The sequence below is a fragment of the Macrobrachium rosenbergii genome, chromosome 30 (genome assembly GCF_040412425.1).
Source record: "Macrobrachium rosenbergii isolate ZJJX-2024 chromosome 30, ASM4041242v1, whole genome shotgun sequence".
NCBI lineage: Eukaryota > Metazoa > Arthropoda > Malacostraca > Decapoda > Palaemonidae > Macrobrachium > Macrobrachium rosenbergii.
The window spans coordinates 13,763,754-13,776,000 of record NC_089770.1 but is presented as its reverse complement, the minus strand read 5'-3'; the positions used below and the strand labels follow the sequence as shown (position 1 = coordinate 13,776,000).

Here is a 12,247-nt window from a genome sequence, read left to right as displayed (position 1 = left end):
CAGTTTATATTATATAGGACGACTGATAAATTCTTACTAGAAATTAAATTCCGCTTACGTAATGGTAATTCTTTATTATTATGATTATTATTATTATTATTATTATTATTATTATTATGTAACCAAATTTAAATGTCTATTAAACTTAGAGGCTAAGATCCATATAATTAAAAATAAATATATGAAATAAAATACAAATAGATGAATAATGTAAAATAAATTTTAGTCAATTATTCAAATTTATTTGTTCATTTTTTATACATTATTCATTTGATCAGTATTTTTTTCTATCAGGAATTTTAAATTAGAAAAAAATTAGTGCCTCTAGTTAATTATTTGATCCATCAAGCTTTACTGAAATGATGTCTTTAAGTTACTTTTGAATTACCTTTAAGTTACTTTTGAATTACTTTTAAGTTACTTTTGAATTACTTTCAAGTTGCCTTTGAATTACTTTTAAGTTACCTTTGAATTACTTTTAAGTTACTTTTTAATTACTTTTAAGCTACTTTTGAATTACTTTCAAGTTGCCTTTGAATTACTTTTCAAGTTACCTTTGAATTACTTTTTACCTTTGAGTTACTTTTAAGTTACTTTTGAATGACTTTAAGTTACTTTTTAATTACTTTTAAGATACCTTTGAATTATGTAATGTTTAGGACTATAGTTATTGCAGTGTCTTTAGATAGCATTCAGTCGCTCAGTAATCTTTTATTCCTCGTTTTCTACCTATGTTGGCCTTTGCGTCTCGCTTTAACCCATTACCGCTTGCATCAGATTGCTAAAGAATGCTGCAGAGTTCACCAACTTTTTTTTACTAAGGGCAAAGGCCAACGGTCAGGTTGCCAGGTGCCTCTTTCTTGCCCAGACCCGAAGAAATAGGAGAATAAATATATTAAAGCTGGTAGGTAAAAGAACGTGGCTTCACCAAGAAGGAAAAGTAATCCAAATATTATCAATAGGGACTTCATAATCCCAAGAGATTACCGGATTCCACAGATTACACGTTAATCTAGACCAGAAGTTCTCAACCTATTTTGGCCCATGCACCCTTTCACTATATGTCAGAATATCATCCACCCCCACCCTTTCTAAAATTGTCCGCCTCAAAAGCTGCATTCCAAATAATATGCGACAAAAAACTAACATTAACGCACAAACTAGCAGAGAGAAAGCCCAGCGTGACCTCTCAGTAGTGGACCAATTGCACACTGCGTTTTGTGTGGTCCTAGAGCCAGTTTGAGACTGCCAATCTGTGCTCACAATTCCCCCCGTGAAACTCTGAAATTCCCCCCCTTTGGGGGGGTTGGGAAATCCCCCCTGGTTGAGAACCACTGATCTAGACTAAATGAATTTGCATTTATTTGTTTTTATTTACGTTTCTGCAATTTGTATTGCACTTCGTAACTCGTGCAGCCCGTGCGTCTATAACAAATTTCCAGTGAAGTCACTGTTGCGTTCGTTTTCCAAAGTTTGGCATTTCATCTGTATCCAATAAAAAATAGATATATTAAAGGAGAAGGGCGTTACTAAAAGACCCACCATCAGAAGTACAGGTTGTAGATCCAGTGAGTCTGTGGGAGAATTTTTTTTTTTTTTTTTTTTAGAAATGACGTGTCACAATTACAAGTGATATTAAATGATATATGTCGGTATACACACACACACAAAAATATATGTATATATATATATATACATATATATTGGATGTGTATGTATAGATAAAATCTTCTGCATATGAGTTGGGAAACGGTTTCTTTGGTAAGGAAAAAAAGTTTACTAGAATAAGTATAAATAAAGAACAGGCTGAGAAGAAAGTTGATGGGCGTAATGGTGAAAAGAAGTGCTGGAGGTATACTTACTAATTATTCATTTGAAGTCATGTTTATCAAAGTATTTACCTTTCATATTATACCCTTCATATATACCTATCAGCTAGAAGTATTATTAGAATTTATAAATACAGAAGGTACAGAGAAGCAAGTTGATGGACATAATGGTGAAAGTAAGGGAAGGAGGTATATCTGTTAATTATGTAATTGAACTACAGATTGTAACAGTATTTACCTGTTAATTGATATTTTTTATCTGTTTGTCGCTACAGGTGAGCGGACTGCCCATACGGAATGACGACCAACATGCCGGCGAGGTAGCGTCCATGTCTCTGCATCTGTTAGACGCCATCAAACGCTTCAAGATCAGACATCGGCCCAGCGATACGCTCAAACTACGCATTGGTCTCCATTCAGGTAAAGGAGCAGAGAAATAAGTCGCATATATATATATATATATATATATATATATATATATATATATATATATATATATATATATATATATATATATATATATATATATATATATATATATATACTGTATATATATATATATATATATATATATATATATATATATATATATATATATATATAATATATATACATGTATGTATGTATGTGTATATGTATGTGTGCGTTTATATATATATATGTTACAGTAAGATTGTCAAATTAGGGATTTCACGAAATCCCTGAAATTTTCAGGAATTCGTGAAATCCCCAATTCACTTAGAACATTTGATCCCCGAGGGGCTAGTACTAAACACTGCGAAACAGTGATTCATCTACGCTGTTTCGCCGTGTTTAGTACTAGCCCTCGGGGATCAAGTGTCCCTAAGTGAATTGGTGATTTCACGAAATCCCTGAAGATTTCAGAGATTTCGTGAAATCGCTGGTTTCACAGTCTCTCATATACACGGTATATATATATATATATATATATATATATATATATATATATATATATATATATATATATATATATATATATATATATATATATATATATAACCTTTATCTTTATCTATATATAGATAGATATAGATATAATTATATATTCCTGATCTTATGAAATATATCATTCCTACTTCAGGTCCCGTCTGCGCCGGCGTCGTAGGCCTGAAGATGCCAAGGTACTGCCTCTTCGGCGACACCGTCAACACCGCCTCCCGGATGGAATCCACGGGGCAAGGCAAGTGAAGGGAGGAAGGAAGGAAGAGAGAGAGAGAGAGAGAGAGAGAGAGAGAGAGAGAGATGTCACACTCATATCCCACCCATTAGCGTGACTTTGTGGGAGAACTAGTTGCTTTTAGTAGATAATAATCTTTAACATACAATGCCAAAGGGAGAGAGAGAGAGAGAGAGAGAGAGAGAGAGAGAGAGAGAGAGAGAGAGAGAGAGAGAGAGAGGAAGATCTCAAGTTTTTTTGTGCTCTGTTGGCACCCATTGAGTTTCGTAATACACCTCAGAAAGGAATACCGAGTAAGTATTTTTACACAGAGAATCTTGCACTTAGGCTAAGAGAAGACATCGGGGAATTTTCGTGTGTTCTGTTCATAATAATAAACACTAGACAACTTCTGAACCTTCCGAAAATGTGTTGACTTGACTCTCTGAGCTGGCATAGCCTTCTGAGTATATTTGCACTGTCAGCAACTTTCTCAAGTTGAATGGAGCACAAATATATTCAGCTTGGTATGGCGGGGGACGAGGCACCCTTGAAAATCTTTAAAAGGGACTAACTTATAAGGCACTGTGAAAGGAATCTCGCCGTACATCGAACTGGAAACAGTTTTGAAAACTTCGCCAAAAATGCTACTACAATAGGCCTAACTGCCTACGACGAATTGTGTAGGAATTTAAGCTTAAACTTGTGTGAAGGACGCTAAACTTTGCAAACAAGAAGGATTGTAAACAAGATTTTATACCTTTCTTCGTAATACCTTTGTAAGTGTATGAGGAAACCAACTTGCTGCTTTTTATTTTGATGATTGTGCTCGGTGCTTTTAAAATTAAGGCTAATAGAAAACGTCCTCCTGATAGTTTTTGGTAATGTCAGAGAATAATAGCTTGCAGAATTGTGGTAATAGACTCTTATACTCATATGTAAAAAAAATAAAACTTTAAAATGGGTACTGAAAGTAAGGTCGAGAGGGAGAAATCCTTGAAGTCCTCTTAGAGTACCGCTGAGATCAAGTTAGTTTCGGGTCCTTAGGAAAAAGTTCATGCCCTTAAGAAGAAGAGAAGAGAATCCTCCGACGATCCTCTAGGAAGGAGCTCTCTTGGCAGAGTTGATGACTAACAGCCTCGGAAAGTTTAATGACGAAACTCTCGAGGTACACTTGGGAGTTCTTGCCTTCGAGGAGCCGAGATGAGATTGGTTTGTGATCCTTTGAAAAAGTATCCTGTGAGACTATGAATTCTTGCCTTCGAGGAGCCGAGATGAGATTGGTCTGTGATCCTTTGAAAAAGTATCCTGTGAGACTATGAAACAATGATAGTATTGGGCCGTGATTGGGATGAACATAAACTAGAGAGAAGACAATATTGAAATCAGTTCCGGAGGTCTTTTATTCCTCACACAGTTGGACTGTGGAACGGTCTTCCTGAAAAGTTCAAGCGAAGATGCAGTGCATTACTGCCCTTAACAATTCTCCTTGTGCTTTTAATCATTTACTTTTATTTTTATCTATTAATATATTAATTTGTTAATTTATTTTCGTTTTCAAATAGTTGATCCCTTCTTTCTGTATTCCCTGTTACCTTCTGTAACTTCTTTCAGATGAACGCCATATTCTTTGGAAGCTTGAATTTCAAGTCAGTGGCCCCTGTAGGCTTGTTCCATATGAATAGGGGTTTATCTTCAGAATATAATAATAATAATAATAATAATAATAATAATAATACTGTAATTTCAGAGGCTTGTAAATTTTTTTTATAATGCCAAGATAGTTCTTATGGAAAATCTGAATGACGAGACCCTCTAAAAATGGAATATTTTTATCAATTCATAAAGTCTTAAACGTAATTTTTGGCAGGAAAGAAAGCTGGAAAGTCTTGTAAAAGAAGATCTCGTTTTGGCGTAATTATGCTAATAAGCGCTCCTTTGTATTGGTGGAGAAAGTATAATTGATTCTGGGCTGTTTTGTTAACTATGCTTATTTCATTTATAAGAGTTTGAAGTTTCATATTTATCCTTTTAGGCTCTCTCTCTCTCTCTCTCTCTCTCTCTCTCTCTCTCTCTCTCTCTCTCTCTCTCTCTCTCTCTCTATGTGCTTATGTTGTTACCACTTGTCCCTACCAACGTGTATGTATAAAAAGTATACCAATATACATGTATGTATATATATTTATTATAGAGAGATTTGTCTACTTTAATTGTAGACATCCATAGCTGTTACTAATACATTATAATATTCCTTGAGTACTAACTAACATATCCTTTAAGACTAATATATGTTTCCTTTGCAGCTCTGAGGATCCATTGCTCCTGTACTTGCCGAGACATCCTGATTAACCTCGGAGGATACTTCCTGGAGGAGCGGGGCAAGGTCAAGGTCAAAGGGAAGGGAGAAATGACCACTTATTGGTTGGTTGGTAAGTAGTTGTTGCTGAGACTGGTATGTCAACAGAGAGTGCAATATTTCCATATAGTTCTTTTTCCAAGAAGGTCCTGTGTATGGTTTAGCCTTATTGTAATATTTTTTTGACATTTAATAGGCCTACGAACTGGCCTTGTCAGTCTCTTCTCGCTATAGAAGCTATCCGGCTTTACATTCAGTAGAACTAGCAAGTAGGCCTTGTCAGTCTCTTCGCATTATAGAAGTTATCCGGCCATAAACAAATCTTATGTGTTTACCCTTAGGGGAAGACCCGGAACTCAAGCGTCACCGGGAATGGTCCCGCCGTCAGAGAGGAATCTCAAGCATCGGCCTGGCCAAGAACGGCTGCGTTGGGGGTCTCCGAGGGTCCCTGAGGTCCTGCAAGAATGTCCCGCTGTCTCTGCCAAGGACACTGAGTCTGGAGTCTCCGAAGCGTCTCCGGTTCGCCATGTCTGAGGAACTGGCCACTCGGGTCGTTAAGGAGGTGAGAGAGGAAAGAGACTTGTCATCCCCACCGCCTCCCCAGTCGCCAGCCTCCGACGACTGCACCGTTCGGAAGGTGAATCTGGAAGTGAAGCGTAACTCGTGCCCCTGCATCAAGGAGCACCACTCCCTAATCAGCAGTGCCTTAGTGGCTCCCCCTCCTCCTCCTCTTCCCTCGTCAGAAAAGAGGGCTTCAATCTCTGTTACCACTAGTACCATTGCCCATCTGGAGGTCCCTGTCTCCCCGGCTTCTGGCGATGATGATATTCTGTCTGCTAGTCGAAGAACTTCCATCAGTGAGGTGATATCACGTCCATCCAGCCTTGTGGAGGCGACTGACGACCAGAACACTATAGCACATTCAACGGGAGAACCACCACCGGAGGTCCAGCCTCAGTCTTCTTGCTTTGATGCGGATTTCTCAAGCGTTCCTGCATCTTCCACTTGTCAAATCACAACGCCCACTAATCTAGATCTCCCAAAAGACCCTGGTAAGAGCAGTCCATTTAGCATCGACTTGACAATACCCTTGCCCGTAACCCCGAGTAGATCAGCTTCGACGAGATCTGCTAGTACTTCTAGTGCCATACCTGTGACCTCGTCCCTCCTGGGGTCTCGGTTTTCCGTTTCCACCAACGGAAGCAGCAACATCAGCCTCATAGGCAATGGCAGCGGGAGCGGTACCAGCAGATGGCGGTCGCACAGCGTGGTACCGCTGGGTCTCAGAAGCGCCACAAGTAGTAGCGAGGCCCTACCGACGGCATCGTCCTCTTCAAGTGCCGACGTGAGTGAGAGCCGGGTGCCGCGCCTTAGATACTGTAGTAAGCAAGAAGTTTGCTCAACGGCAAATGACTGTGAGGAGTCGTCCCCTCTGCTGTCCAGTGTAGTTAACTATAGAGTGATTAACGAAGTGCACAAGCTTCCCGACCGTGAGACACCTGTGTAGGACTTTCCGAAGGCCATTGTGAAGTGAACGTCTTTCCAGAAAGTAATTGCATGTAATTTAGAAATCCTAAATTTGCCAACTGTCAACCCTCTTGATAAATTACCACTCCAGCATTCAGTATCAACACAAAACAACACAAATTAGCAGTTGCATCTCTATGACTGTAGATGGCACAAAGTAAGTGTTGGTGATACTTAAGCAGTAAGAAACTTTGTTTAAAATACCCATGGGTATTTTGGAGGCAACAGTGACTAGTTAATGATAGAGAAACATTACTGAAAGTGATAGCTTTTGCATTTTCCAAGGAACACTACAGTACTTTTTTGTGTGCATTGCAGTGAATCGTAGATATATTAAGTGAATGGAGTACAAGATGTAAGGGTTAAATGGTATGGGGATTTTCATATAGCCAGGATAATCTGGTGAAGTCACTAAGAGGACCTGGAACTTTGAGCGGCTGTATATTTTTTGTCTTGGAAAAAGGGTCCATTTCAGAGGCTTCGAGTAAATTGTAACTGGATTTCTGACACAACCCAGTTGGAATTCTGGAGGGTAATCTCACTGCAAAATTACAGATGTTATTTCGTGCATAATTATTGTTGGACATGCAATGGCAAGCAAAAGCAAATGAGGTGTGAGACACTTCAACACAACATCTCAAATCTCCATAGTGACTCTGCCATTGACAGTGAGACCCCCTCGCGAGAAACTTGTGTCCATAGTGACTTTGCCATTGAAAATGGTGGACATTATTAAAATATTCTCATGTGCCGCGTCACAATGGTCATCAGTATCCTGATGGCACATGCCTAGTGACTCTGTTTATTGCCTGTGAGGACATCACCTGATGAGATTGTTCATGCCATTTCCTCATCCTTATCCTCGACAGGAAACTGCTGAGTCCTCGAAGCTAGAAACTTGTAGCAAAAGTACAGGAGACAAAACTCCTGAGTGTTTTTCAGTCTAGTTTTTTTTTCAGATTTTGATAACAGAGGAAAGTGAGATTAGTAAAGATTTTTATATTTCGATGCCTATACCAAGAAAGCCCCCCACCTTTTTAAACGCATGGTACCATGAGTAAATGGATAGACCACCATATATTTCTAAGCTTAAGTTTGCTTCGAATACTAGAGAGTTTTTTTAGAATGTTTCATATCGAGTTTGAACACAATCAATAGATTTCTGTGAGAGAAAAATCACAGGGACAGATCTTCCCGTTCAAATTTCTATATATAAATATATATATTTCTGACAAAACAGATTTAGACTTCTTTTAGGAAAGACAAAATGGATTTAGACAAACTGAGGGATTTTTTTATATGTCAAGGAAACATGGGTGATATGGGTAATATTTACCCTCACAAGAGAAATTACATATATTATAGACTGCCTGCAGAGCATATTTTTCGACCTACTGTATTTAAACTGCTCTATATTATATTTAAAAATCTGCTAATTGTCTAACTTATTATATATTTAGCTTTGCTCATGGTCTGATCATATATAACTAGAGCTGTCTAAGGTCTAACTATATATTTTTGGGCTTTCTCGTGGTCTGACTGTATTCCATTTAAACCTGCTCATGGTCTGTAATTCTGAAATTTAGACCTGTCCATGATCTAAAACTCTGACATTTAGACCTGCACGTGGTCTAAAACTCTGATATTTAGACCAGTCCATGGTCGTAAACTCGGACATTTAGAAATGCACATGCTGTAAATCACTGACATTTAGACCTGTCCATGGTCTAAAACTCTGACGTGTAGACCTGTCCATGGTCTAAAACTCTGACATTTAGACATGTCCATGGTCTAAAACCCTGACATTTAGACCTGTCCATGGTCTAAAACTCTGACATTTAGACATGTCCATGGTCTAAAACACTGACATGCAGACCTATCCATGGTCTAAAACAAACCAGTCCATGGTCAAACTCGGACATTTTAGAAATGACATGTGTAAATCACTGACATTTTAGACCTCCATGGTCTAAAAACTGACATTTAGACCCATGGTCCACATTTAGATCTAAAACCTGACATGACATTTAGGTCTAAAACTCTGACATGTCCCATGGTCTAAAACACTGACATGCAGACCTATCCATGGTCTAAAACTGTTTAGTCCGTGATCTAAAATCTCTGACATTTAGTGTCCATAAAACCCTGACATTTAGACATTTAGCATGCCCACGGTCTAAATCTCTAATCAGTGTCCTTCAATTTGTGTTAGGTTAAATCTGAAAGAGAGAGATATAAAGATATATATATATATATATATATATATATATATATATATATATATATATATATATATATATATATATATATACCAGGGCTCTCTCCTGCCAGGGAGGCAGGTCTGAATTTAAAGATAGCTGATGTGACATTATCTTTCACCAGATAGTGCACTTGGGCACCGAAGAAATACCTCAATTAACCACTTTTTATTTGTCTGTCTTCAAGAGAAAAGGATAATTGTGAACTATAGGATTACTATTAAGAGACTGAAAGTTATTCTTCCTGACTGTGCATTGTTATGATGAATATTGTAGCAAAATAAATTAATTTGTGAATGAAAGGCCTTTGTTAATTCAAAACCCTCCAGGACCAGTATATATATATATATATATATATATATATATATATATATATATATATATATATATATATATACATATATATATATATATATATATATATTTATATATATATATAATTTTCGTTTAATGATGGCATAAACACTTACTCAGGTATGTATTTATTTATGTTTTTATTAATTATAAATACATGTACAATTCATCTGAAGTACCCATTACCTAGTACATTGAAAATCATCATATTTCCAGTAATTGCATGATTAACTTGAAGCTCTTAACTAAACAGCTTCAGAGTATGCCATTTTTATTTTCGGTCAAATTGTCTGGGCCAAGTTGCCTACGTCATAAACCTACCAGGTATTAAAGCTTCTTAGTTCAGTCTTCAGAAGCTCAGTAGTGTAGTGCTGTTGGCTTGTGTAAATTGTTTATTTTCATTTTCCCAGTCTTGTTTGATTCTGGTGCTTTTAAATGTGTGTCAAATATGACTGTTATAGTGCTAAAACTTAAAAAGTATTTTTAATGTTGCTATAGGGTAGCCTGTTTACGATAAGATGGAAAACATGCATGTAACTAAACTATCTGGAACTGCCTGAAGTTTATACATAAACTTGCTAAATTTGATTGCCACTCTCCTTGTTACAAGTTCAAGAACAGAAAGGACTCATCCTGCTGTGAAAAAGAATCGGAACCTACTGCAGTAGGCCAAGGGCAGAAACGGTTCAGTTTAAAACCAAATCCTGATGGGGAAAAATGGAAGAAGAAGAAGTAACCATGGTAAGAGAAAGGTAAGTTCTATGCATCGCCACATATCAGTAGTACTAGTCCAGTACATGTGCTATAGTACAATTAACCTTTTTATTGACCAATTTCACAGTATGTGCACCGTTTTGAATTCATGAGAAAACACATAGTAGGCTGGGCTAATAAGATATTTGCAGGCTGGTGTAAAACCTCACTGGCATGTACTCCATTTTCTAACTAATATAGCACTGAGAGCCTCAGATTATGCTAAAAGTTAGTTAAACTGCATTCCGTTAGTACCATCATTTGAATACTATATCTTTATTATTTTTATAACCTTACATAATATTCCTAGCTGGAAAAACTGACCTAAGACCAAAAGAGACATCCCGGACAAAATCCTACGAACACATTCAAGAACCCTGAAATCCTACAATTGTAGAGCTACCTAGCGGATACATCGGAAAAGGCTTCGTATGATTGGTTAAGTGACGAAATCATGACAAAGCATTTAGCACTGAGTAATACTGAACTATGCACTATGAAGAGAGGCGAGTACCGTATTGAACTGGATTGTGATTTGTAAAATACTTATAGTATGTTTTTTTCCATCTGTCCACCCTTCTGTGGTGCTCGCGCATGGTAACACTGCGTCCCGGGCTTTTAATAGTTATGCTATGTGTAAGTTTTAGGTAAATAAAAGGTTATCTGGGTGTACATTTGCAACTGAAAAGTGTTTTAATAATTTACTGTATGCGAATTACACCGTTAATATTCGAAAATAGGATATTGTTAGTGTTGTTGAATGTAAGCTGCTTTCGGGGTGGCGAATGGAACAGGCAGACGCAGTGGCGGAAAATTGCTTCTCTCATGAGTTCACGACGGCAAGATGTCAATTTTATTGACCACACCTACTCTGCTATTAAGCTACGTGTTACTTCATTACACGTAAGTATATCAGTATATACTTTTAATTTTATAAAGTGCGTTTTAGCCAGATACGATATGAAGTAACACGTAGCTTAGTAGCAGAGTAGGTGTGATCAATGAAATTGACATCTTGCCATAGTGAACTGCGAGAGAAGCACTTTTCACTGCCTCTGGCTGTTCCATTCACCTGAAAAGGCAGCTTACATTCTCTGCATTCAGTAAATCATTAAAAACACTTTTCAGTTGCAAATTTACGGTAGATATGCTTTTTATTTACCAAAACTTACATAGTGTAACTATTTAAAGCCGGACGCAGTGTTACCATGCGCGAGCACCACAGGCGGGTGGACAGATGAAAAAAACAGACTATAGGCTATGTATTTGCATTGGCCATCACACACACACATAAAAGTTGTTTCATGTGTCAAAACAGAATTTAAAATATGTAAAAAAAGTACTCCGTTCAACTCATGTCTCCGTAAAATTAAGATTCATTGACAGATGTCACTGTAAAATTAAGATTCATTGATAGATGGTTTTAGTAACACTGTGAGATGTACAGCCCTCAGGTAGAGAGAGAATGCCGGAGGAAGGATACGAGAGAGAACAAAAAACAAATATTTGTATGAAAGAGACGAGAGGAAAAACAAACGAATGCAGAGAGAGAACGGGAGAGAACAACAAACGAATGGAGAAAGACGTAACGGTACAGCCAAGTATCTTAAAGCATCTTGATATAGGACTAGGCCTCAACTTTCTTTTTTTTAACTATTGATAACTGGCGAAGTCGAGAACTTTCATATGAAAATTGTAACATTAAATAACATACCATACGATTTCATAAATATGTGCTCATCGAAAACTTCGCAGGATTTTCAGTTGAGCTGAGCTTTTCCTTATCACGTATTATCGGCATTATTAGTACCTGGATCGAGGTAAACTGTGCACACCGTAGAAAAACATATCTAAATGCACCTCCAACAATAGATTTTTAATTTCCCTTTTTTAGATTAACAAATACTTTTCAGTGATCATAAGCTTTTGCTATGTTTAGTAACAGAGAAAGGTGAATGCATTCTTGCACGTAGTCTTATGCTGATTTTACCTC

At 37.3% G+C, this 12,247-nt stretch overlaps 1 protein-coding gene across 5 annotated transcripts in view; it reads left to right on the top strand.

Moving 5' to 3' along the window:
- LOC136855058 (guanylate cyclase 32E-like) overlaps positions 1–8,777 on the top strand; it is a 437,545-nt gene extending 428,768 nt beyond the window's left edge. For all 5 annotated transcript variants that reach the window (XM_067131826.1, XM_067131825.1, XM_067131828.1 and 2 more), the window contains 4 exons: positions 2,105–2,249; positions 2,932–3,030; positions 5,310–5,435; positions 5,704–8,777. In XM_067131826.1, coding sequence (XP_066987927.1) covers positions 2,105–2,249; positions 2,932–3,030; positions 5,310–5,435; positions 5,704–6,869 — 1,536 coding nt within the window. In that variant the 3' untranslated portion in view covers positions 6,870–8,777. The remainder of the gene's footprint in view (positions 1–2,104; positions 2,250–2,931; positions 3,031–5,309; positions 5,436–5,703) is intronic.
- Positions 8,778–12,247: the final 3,470 nt, after the last annotated feature.